General features: G+C 24.7%; 3 protein-coding genes across 4 annotated transcripts; all 3 read left to right on the top strand.

The window, feature by feature from the left end:
• The first annotated feature begins 116 nt into the window (after positions 1-116).
• On the top strand, positions 117-11,441 carry LOC122501583 (probable elongation factor 1-delta). Of its 2 annotated transcripts, XM_043611149.1 has the most exons (8): positions 117-274; positions 2,867-3,007; positions 8,807-8,908; positions 9,255-9,351; positions 9,506-9,684; positions 10,130-10,199; positions 10,274-10,399; positions 10,519-11,441. In XM_043611149.1, exons 2-8 carry the CDS (start codon positions 2,915-2,917, stop codon positions 10,671-10,673), a joined length of 822 nt encoding a protein of 273 aa, XP_043467084.1. In that variant the 5' UTR covers positions 117-274; positions 2,867-2,914; the 3' UTR covers positions 10,674-11,441. The 2 variants fall into 2 exon arrangements, with proteins under 2 accessions (XP_043467084.1, XP_043467085.1); XM_043611150.1 differs by lacking the exon at positions 8,807-8,908.
• On the top strand, positions 943-2,938 carry LOC122501582 (protein artemis). The gene has a single exon (XM_043611148.1). It carries the CDS (start codon positions 1,267-1,269, stop codon positions 2,458-2,460), a length of 1,194 nt encoding a protein of 397 aa, XP_043467083.1. The 5' UTR covers positions 943-1,266; the 3' UTR covers positions 2,461-2,938.
• An 852-nt stretch (positions 11,442-12,293) lies between the features above and the next one.
• LOC122501641 (splicing factor 3B subunit 6) lies at positions 12,294-15,822 on the top strand. Its single transcript, XM_043611257.1, has 4 exons — positions 12,294-12,454; positions 12,605-12,723; positions 12,849-13,075; positions 14,694-15,822. Exons 1-3 carry the CDS (start codon positions 12,422-12,424, stop codon positions 13,069-13,071), a joined length of 375 nt encoding a protein of 124 aa, XP_043467192.1. The 5' UTR covers positions 12,294-12,421; the 3' UTR covers positions 13,072-13,075; positions 14,694-15,822.
• The last annotated feature ends 12,088 nt before the right edge of the window (positions 15,823-27,910 follow it).

Genomic DNA, 27,910 nt, shown 5'->3' on the forward strand with positions numbered 1-27,910 from the left:
TTCTTTATTGCATACGTAATTCCAATGTGAAAACGAAGTATTATGAACGTAACAAAAGTAGTTTTTTCAAATAAAGAGATGATTGTCGCAATTGGTTGCCATTGCGCAAATACGTTCACGCATTCAAAATGGTCCGCTAGGTATCGAACTTGCACTTGTACTTTTTTTCTCAGAATTCCAAGGTAGCAGTAGCAGCACGACAGGAGAGCATCCGGTAGATAATTTTTGGACATTCCAAAGGAAAATTAGTTTTAAACTTAACCAAAATTCAAAGGTATTTACAAAATTGATTAAACTTCTTAGTTCTTAATATACAGTTGTATATAAAATTAGTATAAAGAACGAAAATCATTATTTCTCCTTGAGACTAGTTTGGTATTATTTTTTCTTTTTATTAAAAAAAAAGACTCCGATCAATATGGCACATGGTACATTTTAATACTTCTTTTTGTTAAAAAGAGACTTCCGACACTAAAATTCTTGCCAAAAAACAAAATTTAACAAGTTTATTTTTTTTTCTCCTTCCATTATTAAGTATGTATGTATTTGTTCCATTTGTTCTCTTTAAATTTTGTTAACCGTTATGTGAACATAACCTTATACAGTAAACCCATCTGTTTTCCGATTATTCCTATAGAAAAATTCTACGTTTAACTTCAATTTCTATTATCTCTAATACTAAAAAAATTCAGATATATTTGTCGATATTCATTGTCAAAAATATTTGTCAGATTTTATGTCAATAATTTAACATTCACGCTCTTGACGTATTTTCATTTATAGTTTAAAAGGTACAAATCTCTTTCGATATAAAATTGGAATAAAATTCAATTTTTCGAATACTTTATAAGGAAGTTGAAGTAATTAAATTTTGAAATATTATTTATGTTAACAATTTTTCTATTTACATAATGTCTTTCCCAATTATTAGTCACATACTTTATGACTTGTGACATTGAGAGGTCACTTTTAGGATTAGGAACGATAAATTAGAACAACAAATATATGTTTCTTCTTGGAAGATTCGTAAATAGTTGAATATTTCAGATTTCGTAAAGTTTTTCCCAATATTTTGGAAACTATTTTCCTGTCTTAACAATAAAGGAATTTTAAAGAAAATTCTTTTTTCTATTAACAATTTACAATTTGTTTACAATTTTTAATTTGAGTAAATTTCAGTAAATTTTATTCTATTTTTAAAACAAGAGCAGGTGATTCGTAAAATTTGGTTTTCAGAGAAACGAAAAAGTTGGGGAGTTTTTCGGAATGTCGACTTTTGCTGGGCCTGTCGAAGAAATACCGGGCATATCAGTGGATTGTTTTGCAAATGAAAACCTTGAGTCTTCTGTTTATTTTCTAAGTCACGTTCATTCGGATCATATGAATGGTTTAGATAAATATTTTGTTGAAAACCTAGCACGATACAATAAGTTTCTATATTGTAGTGAAATTACAAAAATTGTTTTGACCTCAAAATTCGATTTAACCGAATCAACGAATATTAAAAGTTTCAGTCTCTCAAATCCAGTGATAATAGAATTTAAAAACAGAGAACGAAAAATATGCTATGTTACAGTAACGTTAATTCCCGCTGGACATTGTCCCGGATCTGTAATGTTTCTTTTTGAATATAATGGAAAAAAAATTCTCTACACGGGAGATTTTCGAATTAATTCCAATGATTTATCGAAAATAAAATCTTTGCACGACTATGACGGGAGAAATATGTATCCGTTGAAATTTGATAAAATTTATTTGGACACAACATTTTTGAACTTGAATTACTCTAATATTCCGACAAGAAAAGAGAGTGTCGAGGAAATAAAAAAGGCTGCTTCACAATGGTTGGAGCAAGATTCGAAAAACGTAGTTCTTTTGAAATTACCTTACACCTACGGGCTTGAATATGTTTTTCGGGAAATTTCCATTGCGCTAAAGAGAAAAATTCATGTTTTGGAGAGTGTACACGATGTCTATGGGCAAATTTCCGAGATTGCTCCTTACATTACCGGTGATGGTGAAAGTACCCCCTTGCATGCGTGTTTATCAGTGGGAGCTTATAGAAAAAATAAAAAATGCCTCCCATGTCGTTTGGATGTCGATGAGAGTAATATTTTATTAATTCATGTATCTGTTCTCAAATGGGGAGGTAAATTAGAGTCAAATACGATAACTGAATGGGATGAACTTGATAAAAGACAATTATCAGTCTGTTATTCCTCGCATGCGTCTTGCAATGAATTGAAATCGTTTTTACAGTATTTTTTGGCAAAAGAAATTTATCCTTGCGTTCTGCCTAAAAATCCACAAGAACACGATAGAGTGTATAATTTATTGTCTGAATTTACAAAAAGTAAAGAGCACGAAATAGTTTCTATTGTTAATCACGAGTTAAACTTTCTAAAATCGAGTTCTTCCACTGCTACTTTTAAATCAGAAATTTTTACCGATAGTGACTGATGACTATTTAATTATTTAATTTTAAAAATTTAGTTTTAGTTCAATTTTAAAAACTTAGTTTTATTACACTGACTATATTATAGTACACTATAATGTATTTCTATTTTTATACATATTGACAAAAAGTATTATAACTTGTTAACTTTTTAATTAGTTAAATAAATTTTTTAAAGAAAAAGTATATCAATATTATTATTATTATTGAGATTAAAAATATTGAATTACTATTATTATCAATATTATTATTATTCACTGCGCGTAAGTGTAAATTAATTAACAATGATTTAATATCAATAAAATTTCAAAACCAAAATAGAAATTCTGGGCGAAAAAATGTGAGTTCTATTTGTGCTTAAAATCTTTGTATCTTATTTTCCACTTATTGTTCTTTGTATCTTTGTTTCAGAATTTGTATTCTCGACCTCCAGATTTTAAATCTCGAATAATTTGAAAAATGTCTGCTACCGCATTGGCACAAGAAAAGGTTTGGGTGGAGAAACCATCGTACGACAAAGCTGAATGTCTGTTTCATGAAAGAGCTGCTAAGGTAATTTTCCGAAAATTAATTTTTAAAACGGAAATACAATTTTTGAAGCGGGAATTATATTCTAAATGCAATTTATCTTGAAATTAGATATAATTATTCTAAACATGGTGAAGGAAAAAATAATCAATTACAAACTACTTTTTTTTAGTAAAAAATCGAAATATTTGGAGTTTAAATTTTTTGGGAAAATTATTTTTCTATAATTGAATGTCTAAAGTCATAAATTTGGGATTAAAATTGTAGTGTTTCTTTAATTCTAACTTGCATCAATATTTTCTGTCTCTGTGATGTACTAACAATTACTAATATTTTATTAAACTCAGCTTTAGGGAATATCTGGTGGTTGGAAGTAATCAAGTGTATGTTACTAATCTTATTCTTGAAATCATACATATGTGAACTGTTGCATCATCATAATGAACTTGGAAAAACTAAATACTAAATATTTTTTTATCCTTTAAATCGGCCAAGTTCAGACAATGTTTATAATCCACAATTTGAAAGAAAAAATATTCTCCTATTTAAATTTTTATTTATTTTTCAATAATTTTTTGAGATCAGAAATTTTAAAAAGAAAAATTTATAAACAAAGTATTTTATTGTTTTTGTCAAGAAAAATATTCCTGAAATTTTTAATGTTCAAATGAAGGAAAATTTTCTATTTAAATAGTTTCAAAAATTTCTATACTCTAAAATGAAAAATAATGTAAATTAAATATTTTTTTAGTTATAACAATTTTTTTTTAATATTCAAAATAATAATCTATAATTAAATCATTGTATTTAAGTAAGCTGTTAGCAGTTTAAAGTTAGTTATTTGCTTTTTTGTTTTCTAATGTATAAAATAATTTTTCGTTTTGAATGTTTTCAGTTTTACAATTTATGTATTAAGAATCATTAAATTTTTAAGAAGAATTTAAACAAGAGCAGGGTGGCCACATGTCAGTTAAGTCAGTAAAGTCAGGGAAATGTCAGTGAAACAAAATTTTTGTCAGTAAAGTCAGGGAAATGTCAGGAAAAAAATTTTTTGTCAGTAAAGTCAGGGAAATGTCAGGAAAAAAATTTTTGTCAGGGAAGTTAAGAAAATTGGGAATTTTTTCGACTTTTCTTCCAAACATTTCAAGTATTTATTTACAATTTTTAAAAATCAATTTTTGAAGAATTTTAATTGCAAATTTTGAAAATAATTGAAATATTAAAAATTTTAATGAAAAATCTTTAAAGGTAAATTTAAAAATGAAAGTTAATGAAAATTAGCTTCTAATTTTTTATAATTCAATGTTTTCAGTATTTTCAATTACATAATTCCAAAAATTCAAATACATGCATACATACAAAAATAATAACATTTTAGAATTCTTTTTAACATTTTGGAGAATACAATCAAGTTCAAAATTTTTAATTAAAAAAAAAAAAATTAATTAGTTTTTTAAATTATACAAATTTTTTTTTAAGGAATTCAATTATTTTCGAAAAATTACATTAAAAGATTTTTAAAAACTAATTATTAGAATTGTTTTATAATAATTTTTTAAGATTCAATTATCTTCGAACAATGTAAATAAAAATTTATGAAAATTTACTTTTTGGAGTTATTAAAATTTTTGAGAAATTATGGTCTTGTTTATAATTAAAATTCTTCAAAAATTTGATAATTTTTATTTATATTTTTCAAAAATTCTATTATTTTTAAAAGATTTAACCAAATTTTAATTGTTTGGAAATATTTAAATTTAAATAATTGAATTCTAGAAGAAATTTTGGGAAATTATATAAATTAATTGATTCAGAGATGAAGTTTAGTTGAAAATTGTAAAAAATAATTGAATTCAGGAAGGGTTATAATTGTAATTTTTAGAAATTATTCAAATTCATAAATTTTACCCATTTTCCGTAAACATTCATATTTTCCTTTAAAAAGAATTTTGTCAGGGAAAGTAATTTTAATGTCAGTAAATTGTCAGGGAAATGTCAGGGAAATTGATAAACTGAAACTTGTGGCCACCCTGAAGAGATTTAAAAATAATTATTTTGAAGAATTTTATCAAAATTTTTGAAAATTATTGAATTCGTTTGAGAAATTTCATTCAAATTGTATTGAAAATAATTTAATTCTCGAGAAGAATTTTATTATTTATGAATTCTTGACACGAATTTTATTAATATTTTTGAAAATAATATAATTGTTTTGAAGAGTTTCTTCGAGTTTTTTGTAAATAATGAAGTTTTTCTTAACAATTTTAATTCAAAATTTTAAAAGTAATTGAATTTTATGAAAGATTTCTTTCAAGTTTTTAATTTAAATTTTCAATCAAATTAATTCTCAAATTTTTTTAACAATTTTAATTGAAAATTTTGTAGGTAATTGAATTTTATGAAAGATTTCTTTCAAGTTTTTAAAATAATTGGGTTTACTAATAATTGTAATTAATAATTTTATTATTAAATTTTTTTAAAATTATTGATAGAAAATTAAATTCTTTTGACCTATTTTATTAAATTTTTCGTAAATAATTAAATTTTTTTGAAGAATTTCTTTAATTTTTTTGAAAATATTTTTTTTTGATAATTTTAATTGAAAATTATGAAAACAATTAAATTTTACGAAAAATTTCTCTCTAATTTTTAAAAAAATCCTTTTTGTTAATAATTGTAAAATTAAAAATTTGATTATAGAATTTTGCGAATAATTTTTGGAACTAATTGCATTTTTTTCTAACAAATTTTTATCAAATTTTTAAAAGTAATTGAATCCTTTCATGAAATTTTATTAAAGTTGTATTAAAAATAATTGAATGAAATAAGTGATTTCCTTAAATTTTTAACCTGAAATTATTCAAAAATTAAAATTGATTTAGAAATAAAAAAATTGTGTAATTTGCATAATAATAATAAATTTAATTTCGCGTCTAACGTTTGCTAATTTTTATAATAAAATTAAAATTAAAAGGAGTAAAAAAAATATTCTCGTTCGTTTGAACGTTCGAATCTTTAGGAACATAAAAAAAATATTTGTTTTCCTTCAATTGTTAGTCATAAATGTTCTAAACTTGACCGACGTTCAAATTGTACAGTACTTAAAATAAACTCACTTTTTGATGTAAAATTTACTCGAAAAAAATAAAAAAATGACATATATTATTGAATAATATTTTAATAAAGAATTTAACTACTTTTAAATTTCACAATTGGTTTTTCCAAGTTCACTAGTAATATTCTAAGGGTACTAACAAAACTTGAATAAAAAAAACACTGCAGGGATTATATTAGTGAGTACTTTCGCAAAGAAACTCTTTGATATTTCCATAGCTTGGGACGTATTGCAAGAAGGTGTCTCGTAAGAATGCGGATCAGTGTTTGCTTAACCCTAATAACTGTTCACCTGCCGAGAATTCAAGTAATATAAATTCAAATAATCAATCTAAGTCGAAGCCTAAAAAAAATAAGGACAAAGTTTTGGACAATGTATCTAATGAAACTGCTCAAAATGTTAAGAACCAGAAAAAGAATTCTAAATCTAACGAGAAAAAAGATGAACCCATTTCAGAGAAGGAAGTGGTGGTTCAGGAAACAAAGCCAAAAGAACAGGAAATTACAATTTCCAATGTCAGTTCTAAGAAACTTAAACTTAAAGAAGCCAAAGAGAAAAAGAATAAGGCTGATAAAAAGAGCAGAAGTAAGGAGGATGATAAAATTCATTTACAAGAGTCCAAAGAAAAATTAGTCTCTCAGGTATACAATGTGTTGATGAATTTTGTGATTCATATCAAGTTTTTTTGGCAAAGTGCGCATTCATTCATTTTTTCTGGTTTTGCACGAAACTATTCCCATAAATGTTGTCCAATAATTGCATTTTATGCCTAATTTATTAGATTTTCGGAAAATTTGTACATTATTTTAATATTTTTGTTTTTTAATGTTTGCATTATTTTAAAAATTCTAATTGAGTTTTGAAAGTTTATTTAATTTAATCAAGTTTTTGGGACTTGATTGAGAAAAGAAAACAACACATTACCTGATACAGTGTCATACAGGCTTTTCTGTTAAATGTTTTTGAATTCTTCTACTGCATGATAAAAAAATCTACTGCTTACTTGCTTGATTTTCATGAAAACTAAAAATATCACATTTGTTCTGCATGTCTGTGTATTACTAATGTGTTGCATTAATGGACATTTTAATGTCTATTATAAATTAAATTGCGATTAATTTAAGATAACTTGCAAAATTTAATTTTAATTGAAATTAAAAAATTACAGTTTGTCTCGATGCTAATAATTTTTTTTCTTTTTACTCCTATAATTATTTCATATTGCAATCTTTCGCTATTCTTTAAATAATTTTTTCGCAGAGCATTCAAAGAAGTATTGAAACCAAAAAATAGTTTTTTAATAACAATATTTATTTTAAAAATTTCAATATTTTGTTTGAAGATTATTAATAAAAATCAGCATGAGTACAATTTTTTAATTTCAAAATTTCGTTACACATTTGTTAATCTTCACTGATAAATCAAATTATCAATTTATGAATTTCCGGCCTCGGATAGTATGAGTTTTTTTGGAATTTTTTGTTAAAATGGAACTTTCTCGACTTTTCTTCCATATTTTTCAAACATTTAACACTTTTTTGTATAAAACGCAATTTTTTCGATTTTCATAATTTAAAAAAATAACTATAGTAAAATCTTTTCCTGTAAAGAATCTAATCTTTTATTACACAAGTTTTTTAGTGGAAAAAATTGACTTTTTCTAAAAATTGACATTATTATTAATAAAAACAAAAATTTTACACCGAAAAATATTTATTTGATTCAATTGTATTTTAACCAATAATTTAAATATTTGAAGCAAATACAATTTAATTGATTAAAATAAAAATTATTTGATTTAAGTACCTAAATATTTTTTTTGATAATAGACAAGTAATCAATTATTTGAATCAAATAAAATTTGTTTCGGTGTAGAAAACTTAGTTTGGAATATTTTTCAAAATATATTTTTGACTTAGATTTGTTTTTACATTTTTATGAATTTTAATAACAAGAAAATTGCCAGAGGTCAGAAAAATCAGAGAATTTAGGAAATTTTATCAAAAGTAGTGAAAAAAAATTAAAGTTCTAAAAATGTCAGTTTGTAATTTTTATAAGAAAATTGAATATTTGTATTCAAATATGTATAACTGAATTCTCTCGAACTTTTGAATCTTTGAAAAATAAATAAGAATAATAATTTTGGAAAGAATTTTAATAGAGAATTCTAGAATATAATTGAATTTTGAAAGCAGTTATTAGAAATTATTAAATTTCAGTAGGTCTCAAATCAAAATTTTTTAATTATAATTAGTTTACTTTAATTAAAAATTCTAAACAATTAAATTTTTTTGAAAAATTTTAGTTCAAACTCTTTGTAAATTAATTCAATTTTTGAACACAAATTGTTTAATTAAAAAACTTTGAAATGGTCCACATTTTGTAATATTGAATTGAAAACAATTGAATTTTAGACGAATTTAAATTTACTTCTTTTCTAAATAATTAAACTCTGGAAAAAAATTTCGGAAAATATTTTATTGATTATTTAAATTGGTAAATGAAATAAAATGACTTTTTCGACTTTTTTTCTATGATTTATTTTGACTTTGAGCTTTAAAGTTGATCCGAGGCCTGTAATTTCTTGAAAAATAATTTTGAATTTTTGTTTTCAATTATTAAAAATTTTTCATTAAACATTAGTGAGAATATAACGATAAGTTTTAATCAGCTTGGTGTTAGTTTATCTTGAATTTCGGTAAATACAGGGAAATCAAGATGCTGCTTGCTTCAGCGTTTCTTCTAGTGGTGGAAATATAGTTGATGAAATCACCAAGGTTCAGCAGCACCTTGAAAAATCTTTACAATGTGTGAGTACTGCGCTTACTACTCACCCCTTTTTTTATTTTTCTTCTGAATTTACTAGCTTAGCTTATTAATTTGTATATTATTTCCTTAGAAAATTCTTCTTTTCGTTCTTCATTATTTCTATTCTTTTATTGCTATTTGCTTATTTCTCTTCTGTGGTTAAATTTTTTAACCTTTTCATTAAAAATAATATCTTTATTTTATTGATTAATAGTAATATTTTTATTTTATTAATTAAATAATTTATTTTATGTTATTTCATTTATTTACAATATTTTCAGAAAATTTTTTTTTTCGTCTCTTGCAGTCGAAGGGATATTTCAATAAAATTGTTATTATCATTTGCAGATGGTTGGAATCGAGGCAATGGCAAAAGTTCCATCAAGTGACAATGTCTCATCTCGTGTGACATTTCTTGAGAAAGAAAATGAAGAACTTAAAACTAGTATGTTTTAATACAATTTTTTAATATTTTTAAATATTTTTAAAAAATTTTTAATTGTTTATATATTTTTTTCTTTCAATTAATATTTTTTCGCTATATTATTATTTTTCCGATTTACAATATTTTAAGAGTATTTTATTTTGCTTATTTACAGGAATGCAAGAAATAGTGAAGCGCGTCGAGAAATTGGAGAAACGTGTGACAGATTTTGAAAAGTCACAAAACACAGTGAAGACAACTGTCCCTGTCGAAGTTTGTGTCCTGAAGGCTTCAAAGGTTGAAGAAAAAGAGGAGGAGGAGGATGACGTAGATCTATTTGGGTCTGATTCAGAGGCAAGTGGGAAAGCTAGAAATGTAACGTAGATTCATTAAATGTAATTTTGCAGTTATAGCAAAATTATTAATTTGAGATTATTGTTCGTGTCACATAAAGCACTAGGTCTGATATTGCTTGTTTGTTCTATTTTATATATTTATTATAGTGCACTCACTTTTACACTTTATTCGGATTGAAATATTAATTTCAATTTTTTATAGGATATAAGACAACATTTTTTACACCAGATATTCCCGAAATTAAAATTCAGACGATAGAATTTATATTCGATAATTTAATTTGTATATATAAATGATTTTTTTAAAAACGTACACTTTGTGATGAAATAAGTTTTAATATCCATTGCTTTCAAGAATTTTTGTTTTTTGTTTGAATATTTGTTTTACGAGGGGGCAAACTTTTCAGTTCTTAAACTATTAATTTAATATTTGATATCGTCAGGGCGAAGATGCAGAGGCTGCGAAAATCAGAGAGGAACGTCTCGCTGCTTACAATGCTAAAAAATCGAAGAGTAAGTTCTTTATTTTAGATTTTTGCAATATATTTTTAAAAATTGAGTTTCCATTAATTAATGATTGATTTTAGAACCAGCCCTCATTGCAAAGTCGAATATTATTATGGATGTCAAGCCCTGGGACGATGAGACGGACATGAAGGCAATGGAAACAGAAGTTCGGAAAATCGTGACCGATGGACTTCTCTGGGGAGCTGGTAAATATTTTTTATATTTGGAGATTTCACACTGATTTAAAATTTACAAAGATTGTATCATAAAATCAAAAAATTTCGATTGAATTGAATTCAGTAAACATTTTACTTTTCATTTTCAGCCAAGTTGGTACCTCTGGCCTATGGCATCCACAAACTCCAAATCTCCTGTGTCGTCGAAGATGACAAAGTCTCCATTGATTGGCTGACGGAACAAATCCAAGAAATCGAAGACTTCGTTCAAAGTGTGGACATTGCTGCCTTCAACAAAGTTTAACTTTCTCTCTACTCAAATCGTTTTTTTTTTTCTTAAAACTTTAGTCGTAACTGCGAAAGGGCTTTCGGTGCCATTTTTCATTCCACTAGCAATATCCATGCGAGAATAATCACTTAGTAAACTACCTACTCACCCCATTTGTGTGCAAAGAGCTCTTAGTGAGAAAAACGAATGAAAGGAAGAATACGACTATGGAAGGTGCTTTACTGCTCAAATTTATTCAGAATTAGTAAAAAGATAGATTATTATTATATTAGTCATGAAATCTGTGTGAGGGAAAAAAGAGTAATGTTTGCCGAATATTAATTGTAATAATTTAAGTGTTTAATTTATTTTTTGTCTTTATAGCTTAAGAATGTCTGAAAAACTCTTAAACTCAAATTTTATTATAGACGCATTTCATTTTTATGTGGAAAAAGAAAAAATCTGCTTGTTACAAACTGCAGAGAAATTGTTATTGTGAAACTATCGGATGTTCGACTATAAGTTTGCAAAAATGATCATTTTTGAATATAAATATTTTAGAGATTTTAATTTAATTAGAAGAAATGATCTTAATTTTTAACTAAACATACACTGATCTCAAGATACGATCAATTAAAATGTAAGAACACGGAATCATATTTTTATTAATTGAAATTTAAATGTAAATAGAACAAGTATAATCCGTCGATTTGTCCTATTCTTTACTGTAAAACAGCGTAAAAACTCGTGTTGCTACTGCAGTGGTTGTTAATTACGATTGAAACTAATAAATTAGCAAATGAATTTCACTGTGTTTTCTTTACGAAAAATCAAAAATTATTATTTTTAAAATCTTTTTACAAAAACTTTTAATTATAACAGACAAGCAAAGAAAAAATTAGTCTAAAATGTCAATATTTTGTATTTTAAAGGAAAAAAAAACATTAAATTTTAAATTCCTTTTGATGGAAGGGTAAAGAATTAAATTTTCAAAATTTTAAGCAATTATAAATTGCATGTGAATAAAAATTACAAATTCTTGTCCGGCAATAAAAAATATTTGTTAAGGTTCAGGTTAAGTTAAATAAATCATTGTTTATTGACGTTAATTACTAATAATTGTAATTATAATTCAAATACAACTTTAAATTAAATTCTCTACGTTTTTACTGAAACGAGTTTAAAATTTAATTAGCTTTTTTCTTATAAAAAACGAAATTATGACAGTGGACTAACATTCCAATTGTTTTCGAATTCTTCTTTACAAAGATTTTTATTGATTTTATTTATTTATTTTTATTGATAATTTAGGAAAATAAATATTTTTCGAATGGTCATTTAAGTTATTTATGTATTACGATTTTTAAATAAATATTTTATCTGAATTCTCAATAAGTATATTCTTTGTTTTAAAATTTGCGCTTCAAAATAATTCTTATACCAACAAAAAGAACCTAAATTAATTTTCAAATGCATTATTAAAGATAAAAATTAATACCAGTAGACTGAAATTGAGCATAATTAATATAATTCATTTAAAATTCTATGCCTTTTTTTAGAAAAATGATTATTTTATTAACTTTAAATAAGTGCACGTGGAAAAGATAATCGTTTTGTAGTGTTGGCAGCATTGAGCCTGTTTTGCGTTGAGAAAATAATGTAGAGGTTAGGTTAGATTCACGTTGCTTACAAAGTTGCAATATTTACTACTGTTGATTTCGTGCTTTATGTGTTAAATATTATTTATTTTCTTCCGTAAATTGTAAAAAAAATTGGTTATCAAGATGGCAATGGCAATGCTGCAACGTCGGGCCAATGTGAGTATTATAAAGAAAATTCATTTTGACAAGTAGTTTCAGAAATTTACATATACTCAAACAGTTTTGTCAATATAACCTAGTTGCAACTTACTGACGTATGAAAGTTGTAATATTTATGTTAATTTTATTATTAATTATTAATTTTAGGTAAGGTTGCCCCCAGAAGTAAATAGAATTCTCTACGTCAGAAATTTGCCATACAAAATCAGTGCCGAGGAAATGTATGACATTTTCGGAAAATACGGAGCCATTAGACAGATTAGAGTGTTAGTACATCTATTTATTAATAATTATTGTATTTTTTACGTTTTTTACGGACTTTAAAGAAAAAACAATGTTTAGTTTCAGAATTGTGTTTTTTATATAAGTAAATGAATCGTTATTTTTACAGAGGTAATACAGCAGAAACACGAGGCACAGCTTTTGTCGTGTACGAGGATATTTTTGATGCTAAAAATGCATGCGACCATTTGAGTGGTTTCAATGTTTGTAATAGGTATTTAGTAGTTTTGTACTACCAAAGTAATAAGGCATTCAAGAGGGTTGACTTGGACAAAAAGCAAGATGAACTAGAAAAACTAAAGACCAAATTCAATCTTGACGAGAAGAAATAAAACGGTGAGATATAACATTATTTTATTTTTCTTCCCAACTGACAGTGAGAAAATTAGTTTTTACGATTCAAATTTTAATATCATAGCAAATTCATTGATTTGTCTCATAAATCAATGAATTTGCATTTTTTAAGAAATAAAAGTTCGATTATATTTCTATAAATCTTTTTAAACAAATTTTAGATAATTTTAGAAATTTATGCATTTTTTTGAAAAGCATTTGAAAAGCTTGAGTAATAAAAGCATATTGAAAAGTATTTTATTTCGAGATACTTTTCCTTTTTGAATAATTATTTCTTTTTATTGCAAAATATTTTTGTATTAATTACTAATTTTAATTTTTAAAGTTCCTTGGTTTTAATTTTCATAAATGCAGCACTGACACATTTTTGTAGTTTAAACAAAAGATTACAAAGATTGTATTGTTAATATTAAAAAATATTCAGTTTTTTATCTTCGTTGGCGGTAGAGATAAATAGTATCTATATTACTGAAAACGACGTAAAGTTGTCAGCTTCCATTTTTGTAAAAAGAAACACAAAAACGGTTGAGTGCAAAAATGTCGGCGCATTAAGAGTCTGTAATTAAACGACTTTCACAGTTGCTTTCGTGGAATCGAGTATTCGTTGTAACTTACATGAGAAGCCCTCTTTTTTGACGAGTCGAATTCATTTCACTTTCTAATATTTTAAGAAATTATTTTTTTTCCTTCATTTTATTGCACTGAAATAAAATAAAATGAATTTATTTGATGTATTTTCAATTAAATTCTGATTAATAGGATAAAATTTTTTCATCAGTTTGTAATGAATTAAATAATACTAGTAACTGTTCATTATGAAGTTTCTTCAAATTATCTTTCAGCAAAAAGTAAAGTAGTTTCAGTCGATATTTACAAAGATAAATTTTTTTTTATGTCGTGTATAATCAAATTCATTTTTGAGGAAGTAATTTTTAAAAATTTGTAAATCTGTTTTTATAATTATTACTTAAGTAAATTGTAATAATTTACGATCGTAAAGTTCTGAACGTCCAAATGAAGGAAATTTATTTTTTTCTTCCTCAAATAAAATTTTTATTACAATAATTTTAAAGTGATAATAATTTGGTAAAGTTCACAACGTCTTTAATCAACAGTTTGTAAGGAAAACTATTTTTCGTCTTCAAATTTGTATAAATTTTTCTTTAGAAATGATTTACATACTTTCTCCATTTATAATTTAAAAAAGAATTACGTTTGTGAAGTTGACAAAGTTTATAATCAACGATTTAAGAGGAATAATATTTTTTTAAGCAAATTTTAATTCATTTTTCTATAGAAAATATTTTGGTTATTTTTTTGAAGAATAATTTACAAATGGAAATATTTGTGAACAAAAAATTTTATTCTTTTTGGTAAAAAAATAATTTTTTTCTTTCAATCGTTGATCATAAACGTTGCAAACTTCACCAACGTAAAGAATTTTTAAAACAAAAATTATATTGTTTTTCTCGTGAAATATTTTTTTCTTTCAATGGTGAACTTCACCGACATTCAGTAATTTTTAATTATAATTTTTAATAATATTATTTTATTTATTGTATGGAATTGTATTTATTTATTTTATGAATTTTTTTTGCAGTTTTTAACACGAAGGAAATCAACAACTGGGAAATCGGTTTCTCATCTCAAAATCGATATTCCATAGAAAAATAGGATCTTCAATTTGTCGGATAATTGGAGAAATTTCATGAGCGGTAAGCAACAATCAAGAGCGGAAGTTTATTGAATATATAGAATATAATTCCATTTCGTGACAAATTACAAGTGTATTAAGTTGAGACAGGCGCGTTTTCAGTCGGCCACCCACACAGAGGGACGAGTCGACGTTCTCGTGTGACTGCAGTGTTACTCGGTCGCCTCGTGGGGGAATTACGTTTTGCGACTGCTTTTTCTTCGCGTAAATAGCAAGCTGATCTTATCGATTGTTGTTTTCTTTTTTTTAACAAAGTATGAAAATTACGAACGAACGTGAATCGCATATAGATATACCAAATGTCATATGAGTGCTGTGGAGACGGCCATGCCGCAGGTGATGCATTTCAAACGTCATTGAGTGAATTCTTTAAAATAATTTTCGATTTTTTTCATAAATTCTGGACATACTTGGATTTTTCTTCTAATTTGTTGTTTGTTTCTTTACTGACGAGTACATTTGTTATTATTGTCGGTGTGAATTATTTTTTCTCGTCAAGTTGCTCGCTATTGGCTGACAATTGGTTGCTGCGCGATAGGTCGCGTGGCGACGAGACTCAGAAGCAGCAGACTATTTCACCGGGTCCCACGTTGGAAAGGGCTATGAATGATCTGGAGAAATGACGAGGGAGGAGGGAAAGGAGGGATTCGCCTGCTTTCTTGTTCGCATTTTTTTAAAAAGAGGTGGGTTTTAAAGTACATGTGTGCACTTCATGGAAACTAAATTGCTGCTTCAAAAGATAAATTGTATGGCTCATTGAAGTTTGAAATTGTGAGATAATTGTATTTTTCTTTCGTTAGGGTCGAATAGAATGTAAGCGGTCAGAAAAGAACTCTTTTAATATTTAGAAACTAGATAATAATCAATTTTTCTATGAGTGTAGAATTTTAGATGTACGACATCGGAAGGGACTAGATTTGTACAAAAAATTCTTTACATAAGAATATATTGTATATTTACAATGTAATAATACTTCCTCTATGAGGAAGAAATAATAAACATTCTACTTTGAAAATTTAACGTTTTTTACGATTTGAGGTTTTAATATTTTCAGAAATAAATAAGACTAAATAATAAATTTTCAGAAATAACAAATAGAAATCTATTTTGAAAATTTGAGATTTCAATTACAATAAAATTATTGAATTGCAATTAAAGAATAATTAAAGAATAATTTTTTAAAATTGGAAAACAATAAAATTAGTTTGACAATTCTTGTAGTAATTCTGCTTCGATTTACAATTTTAGTGATAAAGATAAATCAAAATAAATAATGTAAAAATTTTTATTTCTTAAAAAGTGACTTGAAAAATAATTATATAATTGGATAAAAGTTAAATTAGAGTAATGTCGTAATCTTTTGAAATAAAAGTCAGGATGACTCGGTGATTTATCTTCTGAACAAAATGTACAGTTTAAATTGCAGAACGAAATATATTTAACGCTAATCTAAATTTTTATGTACTTTAAATAATTAAATATTTATAAAAGAATCTTAATTTTGTATTTAAATTTAAATACACTCCTTTTTATAGTTATTATTGTGGGTTATCCAAAATAAATTAAAGTTAGCTTATTTTTAAGCTGAAAATAAATTCAGTTTAGTAAATTAATTAAGTTTTATACCTATTATTCTCTAAATTTTGAATTATATTGACAGTCCTCGGATATTATGACTTTTTTTGACTTTTTTTGACTTATTTTCAAAATTCGCGATTTTTTCAACTTTTCTTCCAAATTTTGCGACAAAATACCATATTTTTAGTATAAAATGCAACTTATTACGATTTTTACAGTATGAAAAGCATAACTAATAAACAAATCTATGAAAATTTATTTTTGAATAATTTTTCTAATTAAATTTTTGAAATATACAATTAAAAAGATTTTGAATAATGGAAATTTTGTAAAATTTCATTGAAAATAAATCATTTTTTCAAGTATTTTATTACAATTTTTGAAAACTAACTTTTAAAGAATTTTAATTGAAAATATTGGAAATAATTGAATTTTAAAAAATTTTAATGAATAATCTTCAAGTGTAAATTTAATAAAAATGAAAATTAATGAAAATTAGGTTCTAAAAATAATATTAAAATAGTTTAGAAAAAGTAATTGTCTGAATTATTTCGTTCTAATTTTTTTAAAATTCAATTATTTCCAATATTTTCGATATTCAATAGTTTCAATTATTCCGAAAATTCAAATACATACACAAAATAATAACATTAAAATTTTTTAGAATTATTTTTAACATTTTGGAGAAAATAATCATAATAATTTCAAAATTTTTAATTAAAATTTTTCAAAAAATTATTTTTTCTTTAAATTATAAAAAAATTCTTCAATTTTTGTTGAAAAATTACATTACACTATTTATAAAAAACTAATTCTTAGAATTGTTTTTTCATAGTTTTTTAAGATTCAATTACTTTCGAACAAACTAAATTAGAATTTTGAAAAATTTACTATTTTAGAATTTTTGAATAATTTTAACTATAATATATAATTAAAATTTTTCAAAAATTTGATTATTTTTTAAATATTTTTTAAAAACTCAATTAAAAGATTATATCAAATTTTAATTATTTTTCAAAGATTTTACTAGGATAAATTTAAAATACTTTTTAAAAAGATTTAATTTAATTTTTTTTATTAAAATAATTGAATTCTCGAAGAACTTTCGGAAAATTATTAAAAATCAATATAGATAATTGATTTGGAGATGAAGTTTAGTTAAAATTGTAGAAAATAATTGAATTTTTCGAAGGGTTATAGTTTTAATTTTTAGAAATAATTATTAAACTTCAGAAGTTGAAATTTTAAAAATATTATTTCCTGTGAAAAAAGAAATAAAAAGTATTTAAATATTTATTTAGCAAAATTATTCAAGTTTTGATTCATTGAATTTAGAAATCAGTGAAGAATCAGGGAAATACGAAATAAAATTTTTGTCACAACACTAAATTAAATAAACGACTTTTTCGACTTTTTTTCTTTTCTTAATCGACTAAAGCGACTTTTTTTTTGCTCGTTAAAGTCGATCCGAGGCCTGCATTATGTTTATCTGAAAATTGTCGCTGACAATATTTTAAAAAATTTTTTATGAGAATTTTTTTATTTTTTATGAGAATGATTAAAATTTTCTTACAAAGAAAATTCTTTGATTCTAAAAAATAACCGATTACAACTTGCCTATTAAAAATAATTTCGAAATAATTTAAAAATAATTTTTACTTAAGTCAATTTTAATTATTTATTATATAATATTTGTATTATTTGGTATTTGCTTCAAGTGCTGAAATTATTGGTTCAAATATACAATTTATTAGACTTGAATAAAATTTATTTGACTCAAGTAAATATTTCTTTGATAATAGGCAAGCAATCAGTTATTTGGATCTTTTTTTCAATATGCAATTCAAAATAACAATAATTTCTAAAAATACATTTAACGATAATAATTCATCTACGAGTTTTTTTACTTTTTATTGTTTATCTTTAGGGCTGATGCCCTGAAGATAAACAATAAAAAGTAAAAAAAAAACTTAAGAAGTTGCAAAAACTTGAAAAGTAAAAAAAACTTGTAGATGCGCAAACAATGAAAAGTGTGTTCTAATTAACTTGATGAGATTAAACGGGTTGAGAAAATGATTTATTCAATTGTTTATGTATAGATGAATTAGGATACATTAAGTTTAAACAAGATAAAATTAAAGCGTCATAAAGTTTGCATATAGGACAATTTCAAGGTTGAGTGGTGCGAGGCATAGGCTGTTGAAAAAGGAATGCATCTGTGTTTATGTTCTCGTAGTTGTGTTCAAATTGAACGTGCCGCTGCACATGCAAATTATAGCGCAACGTGATAGAGTATGTTTACTTTTTAGCTGGATCTCTTTATAACTAAAAGTGATTCATCGACCTTATTTCTCCGTTAAATTTATATTCACTTTAGGTGAATTTAAAAACTGGGTCATTCAAAACTGTCAAAGATCGAGAGTTGTCAAATTTCTTTTCTTATACATTAATGCAAAGAAATTTATTTGATGCAACCACTTTTTAACATCATCTCTCTAAATTTGGGTTGGTAAAAAATTGTTTGCTAATTTGAATCAGTGACCGATTTTTTGCTTTTGAATTAGTAAATTTTACCAATAAATAGTAATTTCTACTAATTTTAATTAAATTTATTTATTCAAAAGCAAAAAGTCAGTACATTAGTAGAAATTACTATTTAATTAGTAAAGTTTATTAATTTAAAAGCAAAAAGTCAGTAAATTAGTAGAAATTACTATTTATTAGTAAAATTTATTAATTTAAAAGCAAACCGTCAGTCACTAATTCGAATTAGTCGACAAAGCATAATTAGCAAAAATTATTTTCTATTTTTCGACTGCAATCATAAAAACAAAATATTTTCCTAAATGCGTTTTCAGTAAGTTAGAATTTTTTTGTGTTGAAAAAATTTGCTTCGAAATATCAGTGAAAAAAATTATATTAAATAATATAAAAAGATATATAAAAACTGTAATAATGGTATTACTTCTGAGGCATAGTTGCGCACAAGACGCCCACAGTCTCCAGGGGGCAAAGACGTCGAAATTGGCCTTGGCTGCTGCTTTCAGTTGTTTACTAAGTTCTCGGACTCTTCGATCGATTGTCCATCAGTTTTTTCTTCTTCAACAGTTTATTCTCCTTTACCTACTGCGCTTTTCTCTCAATGGCTCGCATTTTTTCTTCTTTTAATAAATTTTTAATTTTTAATTTCCGATTTCGAATTTATCAAATGCCGCATAGATTTTTCATTGAAAAGTAAATTTTTAAATCTAAAACTGGGTTAAGTCAATTATTTAGGACTTAAAATAATACAGTCAAGGCTAAAATTCAGTCAAAAATGTTTCTATGTAAAATAAACGGTTTTAGTCAAAATGTTTCTATGTAATCTGATCGGTTTTAGTCAAAAGTGGATTGAAAGTAAGATTTATTTTTTACAGTCTAATTTTATAATACGATTTTTAGTACGATTAGAACCTTAATTTAGTAAATATAAATCCTAACCAAAGAACATGTTTTAATGCACTATGTTTACAAAATCACAGGACTGAAAAAATCGGACATTCCAGAAAAACAATCAGTCAGTTTACTTTCATTTGCACGCGACGATATAAAGTACAGATAAGTATATGAACTTTATAAATATGTAAGCAGAATAAATTCAGTCAACCGTAACAAATACTGTACCAATATTGAGTTAAAGTTGAGAGTTGTCTAGATGAAGATCGTGAAAAATTAACGCATTCCGCCTAGAAGTTGTTCTAAACTTGATGACAGATATATTAATTGTAATAAAATTCAAAATTAGGCAATCGAATAGCCTGTCAGAGTAAAAGCATAGGGCCTGGCTTTTACATGGAATTCGTCTTAATCAGACATTTTTGATTAGCGAATTTGAATCGACAATATAAGACTTATGGAAATAGAAATAAATCTATTCACGTTGCTGTTGCAAGATCTAATCCGAACCGCTGACAGGATTTCGCGGTCTGCACCGGTCCAAACTTAAAGAATGTTGATAGTAATGCGCATATGGGACAAAAATATTTGTACAATCTTAATAGATTTTTATTTTCAATTTTTATTTTTAATTCATTTAAAAGAAAAACTCTTTCTAAATAAACATTCTAAAAAGACAACTAAAGAAAAAGTTTTATCAGGAAAAGACAACTATTTTCTGTGATAATTTCAAATTTAAAGACAGTTTTTCTAAAGATATCAAATTGAGACAATAAGTATCAAATTTGTTGCGTATTAAAAGAGATTATAAGCCAAATTCATTGGCTTATTATTGTGTATAGAAAATTATCAAATTACGAACAAAATTCTGATCATTTTCACTCTTATGTGTAAATCAATTTTGCTTATCTCTATTTTTCGTACATGTGAGTTCAGGGTCCAATTTTGATCTCTAAATGTTATTTTCAAGGAACTTATTGTAGTCAAACAAAATTTTCTTTTATTTTTGAATAATAATTATTTAATCCATTTAAATTGAAACTTGCAAAAATAAATTCAGGGTGTCTACTAACCGGGAATAAGCCAGGAATTTTATGCCAAACCGGAAATTTTTTCAGCAAATTAAAAAAAGTTTTATTATTTTAATTTGATTTTAAAAAATCGCTTTTTATTTCAATTTTTATAATTATTTATACTGTTCTCTTAATTTGAATTAGTTAAAAATAATGAATTTGATAGTAAAAAATCAGTCACTGATTCAAATATAGTATGTAAATAAATTTTTAAAAAATTATCGAATTAATAGAAATTAATAGAATTTTGTGAGATTCAACTGAAAATAATTAAATTTGTTAAAGAATTTCATTAAAAACTTTTTAACAAATCAAATTTTCAAAGTAATTTAATTTTATAATTGATAAATAATTGAATTTTATAAAGAGTCACATTCTGTATTCATGTCTCTTAGTCAGAAGATTAACAATTAAAATTTATATTAGTTAATTTAAAAAAAGATACAAACTTAAAACTGTTTAATAAAATTGAATTTTCGCAATGATTTTTTGAAAATTCTGAAAATTAATATTTTTGAAATTTTTCAATTCTATTGTTTCAAGATAATTGAATTTTTATAAACAAATAATTGAAAATCTTTGAAATAATTGAAATTTATTTACATTCTATTAAAAATAATTAAATTTTTTTAAAGATTTTATTTAAATTTTTCGAAAATAATCAAGCGAAGTTAGTCACTGTAATTATAATTTTATTTTTAAAACTTTCTTCGGAATGTATATTCAATTATTTTTATAAATAGAATTCAATTATTTCCATAAATAGCAAAATTCTTCTGATTTACTAAATTTTTTTGAATATTATTTTTAAAAAAAATTCTTCACAAAAATTCAAGTATTTTTATAAATTTTCATAAAATTCTAAAAAACAATTCAATTATTTTCAAAAGTAATACAGTCGGGCCGCAGAACTGTACGGTACCCCAGAAATAACCCCTCCACTTGATTTCAAACTGTACGCTGACGAACTCATCCCCACTATTTAATTTTCAGGACTGTACACTTATATATTTAAGGAGCAAGTTTTAACATTCTTTGGAAGGATTCAATTACTTTTATAAATAGTAAAATTGTTCGCTGAAATTCAATTACATATTTCATAAAAATTGTAATAAAATTGTTCCCCAAAAATTCAATTATTTTTATTAATAATAAAATTCTTCGCAAAAATTTAATTATTTTTAAAAACTTTAATAAAATTTTAAGTAGAAATTGAATTATTTTTAAAATTTTAATGAAATTTGTTAAAAGAATTCAATATAGATTTCAATGTTTTAACACAATGACTAATAAATATTCAATTCAATTATTTTTTTAAATTTTAGTAAAATTTTTTGTACACGGAGAGAAGCGTTTTGTTGTCACGACTATAACTCTTCTCTCAGTGTAGAAATTCAATTATTTTAAAAATTCTTCATAAGAATTCAATTATTTTCATAAATAATAATGAAATACTTCGCAGAAATTTAGTTATTTTTAAAAATTTTATTATTTTTCCCAAAAATTCAATCATTTTTATAAATAATAACATTCTTTGGAAGGATTCAATTACTTTTATAAATAGTAAAATTCTTCGCTGAAATTAAATTATTTCATAAAAATTATAATAAAATTTTTCCCAAAAATTCAATTATTTTCATAAATAATAACATTCTTTGGAAGGATTCAATTACTTTTAATCTTTTATAAATAGTAAAATTGTTTGCAGAAATTCAATTAGTATCAATACATTTTAATAAAATCGAATTAATCAAATTTTCAATTATAATTAAGAACAGACAAGATTATTTTGAAAAATTGGAAAAAATTCTTTGTTTAATTCAATTATTTTCAAAATTTTTATTTGAAATTAATAAAAAAAAACATTATTTTCAAAAAATTGAAAGAAACTTGTCAAAAGAATTTAATTATTCATAAAAACTCTAATAAAAATTTCTAAAGCCATTTGTAGATTTATTTAAATTCGGAATCAAACAAAATTAAATTTTATGAGAAAAAAAAACCGAGAAAAATTAAGACAAATCCGGGAATTTCGTTGAACGAAAATAGTAGCCCTTCTGAAATTGTAGACACAACTATTTCAAAGTATAATTTCGTTTATTTAATAACAGTAAAAATATAGAAATAAGTATTAAATTTGTTGTGTGAAGTTCACAACTGGTACTATTTTAAATAATGGGTAATTTATACCTATTTGCTGCAGAGTTTTCAATGTTATTATTTTTATTCTTTGGTGATTAATCAACACATTTTTCTTAAAAGTATCAAAGTTGATTAAATTGATACCAAAATGGATTAAATTCGTACCGAAAATCCGGATTAATTTTTTATTTGATCCACATTTTTGGCATGAATTCGTTGCAATTTGATATCTACCTTTAAGTTAACAATGAAAATGAGAAATTTTTTTTTGGTTTTGATATAAAAAACATTGAATTCAAGTGAAATGGATAAATTTATTGATTAATGACTAAGGAGCAATATTCATATAGTATCTCGTGTTTTTTTCTTGCAAAAAAATTATCGAGTTGCAGTATGCAAAACGTCACGTAGTCAATACTAGAAATTGTTTATCATGAGCATTACCCTCATTTCTTTTGCCACAGGACTTCTTATTAAACGAGAGCGGTCGTTCTTCGTGTAAAACAAAATATTCCATTTATTGTTTATTATAGTATTTACTCACATTTATAAGCACGTCAATGGAAGAAGAATGTTCCTCAAGGATATCAACAATTTCATTGAAGTACATTTTTTAACTGAAAGTCCTAGTTTTTAATCTGTACAATATCTTCCTTCGAGGTAGAAAATATATTGAAACAAATGTAGACAATGCTTCAGTCTTCAAAATTTGAGCACTCTCCAAAATTTAAATCAGTACAAATTTACTGCTTTTATTTTTTACTCTTAAAATTGAAATTAACATGAATTAATGACTGACTTTTTGCTTTTGAATTAGTGAACTTTAGTATTAAATAGTCATTTCTACTAATTTATTAGTTAGGTTTGCTAATTCGAATTTAGAGAGTTTCTCCATGTAATTGAGATTTTAAATTTCGAGAATAGGTTTTTCGTAGTTCAGTTTGTTAATTCAAGCAATTTCTCTTATTCATTACGTTCTTTCTAATTCACTAAAATTGAATTTTTAATTTAAAAACTATTTTTTAAAATCAAAGTTTCAAGTACCTACTGAAAATTTATGGTAGAATTTCGATTTTTAACTTTTAAGTCAATGGAAAAATTACCTATCTGATTTGATTTTCAGTTTTTAAAAGCTACACCCCGTGAAATTTTTTTCTTTTTTGTCGATTCAAGTGTCGTGTAAGTTGCCACTTTACACTTGAATTCAAGAGTCTTTTGACACTGCGAGGGGTGAGCCTCGTACAAGAAAATTAATAATTAACCAACCCTTCTTTAAACGATAAAAGCGAGTTTGATTTAAATCTCTAAGTTCTCAATTTTGTAGAATTCCTAAATAAATCAAAATAAAATCCATAAATTTTATTTTTCATTAAGAAAAAAAAAGTTCTAGAAAAAACTTTTGTTTTAGAAGTTAGTAAAAGTTGGTAGAGTTTTTATTAAAAGTTAATAAGTTTTCTCTGGTTTAATTTCCTCCGGAGTAGTAAATTTCTTCTCTATATTCTAAATCGATTCCTGAAATCAACGTTCTACTAATTCTCTAAACTTGGTTCCTCACTGTGTAAGTTTATTGCGAAGGTATCGTGTATTAATGGAACGGGTATGTGCGCCAAATTTGTTCCTTGAAGCTGACTAATCTTCAATTTGAACTCTGTTCTCGCAAAGAAGCGGAGGTACAGTGAAATATATTTAGTTCTTTCGGGAGTTGATATAACATATATTTATTTTTAAGTCTTAACACAATTTCAAATTATTTCCATACTTCAATTTAAGAAAACATTTTTCTACTCAACTGAAATAACTTTTTTTATTATTTACTTAAAATTCATTATTTATTATATTCACATTATTCAATATATTCAAAAAAATATTCACCTGGAACAGCGATAAACTTCTCTAGAATAGTGAAAGTATTAATTGAAACAACTACAAATTTTTTTAATTTAGCAAAGTATGCAGCTGATTTAGAAAAAAATTTAATCTAATTAATTTTTTCTTGTAGAATATTAAACAGGGAAAATTTGTCGATAAAAAGTTTTTAAATTTAAATATTCAATACATGAAAGTTTTCTTGAAAGCATCAAATTGATACTAAAGTGGATCATATTGATGACAAAAATTAGGATTAATTTTTGATTTGATCCTCATTTTTGGTAGCAATTCGTTGGAATTTGATGCTTTTAAGTTAACATTGTAGAAAATCGTGCGTATACTGGGTATGGAATGAAAATATGTAATCGTGTAAAAAGTAAAATAAAAATAGATGACCTCAGTAAATACGTGTAAAAATAAGAAAGATGCAGTTGTCCTGGATAAAGGTCAGTGGCCGACCTAGCCCCAACCAGGCTTGACACCCACCAGTATTGATTTTGTTAACCTTCTAGATTCTACCCTCTTTTACCCCTTCGGTTCCACGTAGTTCTGCTTTCTTCCTCTCTAGCGAAAAGTACAAACGCTTCTCTCACGCATTTTCTATTTTCCTTTCCATTTGCGGCCATAAAATAAAAAAGTTTGTTGTCTTTATAAAAAAAAGCGAACAAAAAAAGATCTAAATTTACAAGCTGCTTAATCCTTACAGAAATTTTTAAGAGATAAATTCCAAAAACTGATTCAACTTTTAAAAAAACTCCCTATGTAAAAACAATTATCAATCAATGTTCCAAAATGAATTTATAAAGTTATAAATTCATTTTGGAACATTGATTAATAATTGTTTTAAGTTTTTAACTAAATGGCATTTTTAAGTTTGTCAAAAAATTTTCTTTTTCTTTTATACTTACTGAAATGAAAAAACAAAAAATTCGCCTACAGAAATTCTTTAGGAATGATATACCTAGGATGCTAAAAATATAACTATACACTGAATAATGTTACAACAGAGGAAAAATTTACTTATTCATTGGCGGTGCATTTTCTAGGATAGGCCTGCAGTAAAACAATGAGATTTTCGTGATCAAAATTGAAGTGATTTCAATCACCTCGTTCCATCTCTCTCACTCTCTCTCTCGCTAACATGTTGATTACATTTATGCATCTTCTATGGCTTGTGAAAAGAATGCTAATTCCGTATCTGTGCCACTATCTAAAGAGAATTCTAATTATTTTCCCCGACTCATTTGTCATTCAGATAGGTTGCTTTTACTATTTTGGCGACAATCCATCTCTTTTGTCAAATGTACTTTTTTTTACTTTGTTTCACTTTCCTGTATTTTCTCCTTTTTTATTCTGGTTAGCAGTTTATTTCTATATTTGTTTTTAATTATTTTATTTTATTTATTAGTGACATTAATCTATTATATTAATTTATTTAATTTTACTTAATTATTTTTATTGATTTTTTATTATTTTTTTGTTTTATCAATAAACGTATAAAATTTCTAAATTTAAAACTTAAAAGATTAAATATAAAACATTTTTTAATCACTAAAAGCCTTTGAATTTAATTTTAGGTTTAACAGATTATTTTTCTCAGTGAATATTCGGATTAATATACTAAAATTAATTTCTAATTCTAAGTTTAGTCAAAATTGGGCTTAAAATAAGATAAATATTTATTTCCACAGTGGAAAATGTTACTTTCTTAAAAGTTACATTTTTTACTCTCTTTCTCCATTTTTATAATTAATTTCAGTTCGTTTAATGAATATATGTCATTAAATTAAAATGTACCTGTAAAAAATTGTTGAGAATGAATATTTACGAGATTTTCGGACAGGAGTTAACAAGCTCGAGGCGGAGCATCATCCTTTTAAAATTTATTTGGCCTTTCTATTATATTATCCTGATTGCTTTCTTGCTTATGGAAATGTATATGATTATTTTTTATTTTTAATTAAACTTTTTTAATATTAAACATTAAACTTTTTTGAAAATCTCATTCAACATTGTTAACTGTATAAAATCTACATCAATATATTTTTCATGTCTATAAATAAATTTTTTTTTATAGATAAGTGAAAAAATAATAATCAACCGGCTGGGTTTCGATCCCCAGCAGAGTTAGTCCCCCATTTTTTCATGTTTTTAATTTTTCAAAAAAATAATAATAATTAAAAAAATGTAATTATAAATTATTATTTACATTTTTTTAATTATTATTATTTTTTTGAAAAATAAATAATAATCGATAATTTCAACTCTATTATTAATAATAAATAAAATAAAAAAATAATATTATAAAACGTATAACAATATAAAAGCACAAAACTTACATTTTTTTAAATCAATTGAATTCTCAGTGCGTTGTTGAGATATAAAGCAGCATTGAATCGATTAAAATCATCAATTTCCAATTTGACAGGAACTCGTTAACCTCGAACTCAATGAAAAAGAACTGCAAAAAAAGTAAAATGAAAAATGTATTTAAAGTAAAAAAATGAAAAAGTATAAAAATTTATAAGACATAAATACATATGGAATCAAAGTATTTTATATCGACCAACAGATCGATGACTCGATGTTAAGAGTTTTAAGACATCTTTTATTTTCAATCTATTGTTAAAAATATTTTTGCATTCTAAAAAAACATAATTTTGAAAAAATTATTAAAAAAACACAATTAAATGTGTTAAAAACATAATTTGAATAATTAGGTAGAGCATAATATGTTATCTAATAATTGTTGTATTTATTTATATGCGGTTATAATTATATTTCAAGCATTATAATAGTAATAAATAATTAATAAATAGTAATAAATTGCAAAAAAGTGAAATTTTTTATTTTACGCCAAAATTAATTTGACATAAAAAAAGGGTAACTGCTTTAAAAATAGACTTTTAAGAAATATCGGTGGGTGTCTTAATTTACTATATGATTATTAGCTTATAAAATCAGCTATTATGATCATTGGTTTATTAACAAATGTATAGTTATGGA

This window comes from Leptopilina heterotoma, unplaced genomic scaffold, assembly GCF_015476425.1.
Source record: "Leptopilina heterotoma isolate Lh14 unplaced genomic scaffold, ASM1547642v1 Lhet_212, whole genome shotgun sequence".
NCBI lineage: Eukaryota > Metazoa > Arthropoda > Insecta > Hymenoptera > Figitidae > Leptopilina > Leptopilina heterotoma.

Bases quoted from the DNA above. Each gene is read 5' to 3' on its own strand.
- LOC122501641 (XM_043611257.1), top strand. From the start codon at position 12,422: ATGGCAATGGCAATGCTGCAACGTCGGGCCAAT. The intron at 12,455-12,604 runs GTGAGTATTATA...TATTAATTTTAG, and splicing joins TGCTGCAACGTCGGGCCAAT to GTAAGGTTGCCCCCAGAAGT. The intron at 12,724-12,848 runs GTTAGTACATCT...TTATTTTTACAG, and splicing joins GCCATTAGACAGATTAGAGT to AGGTAATACAGCAGAAACAC.
- LOC122501582 (XM_043611148.1), top strand. From the start codon at position 1,267: ATGTCGACTTTTGCTGGGCCTGTCGAAGAAATACCGGGCATATCAGTG.
- LOC122501583 (XM_043611149.1), top strand. From the start codon at position 2,915: ATGTCTGCTACCGCATTGGCACAAGAAAAGGTTTGGGTGGAGAAACCA. The intron at 8,909-9,254 runs GTGAGTACTGCG...TATCATTTGCAG, and splicing joins TTGAAAAATCTTTACAATGT to ATGGTTGGAATCGAGGCAAT. The intron at 9,352-9,505 runs GTATGTTTTAAT...GCTTATTTACAG, and splicing joins AAATGAAGAACTTAAAACTA to GAATGCAAGAAATAGTGAAG.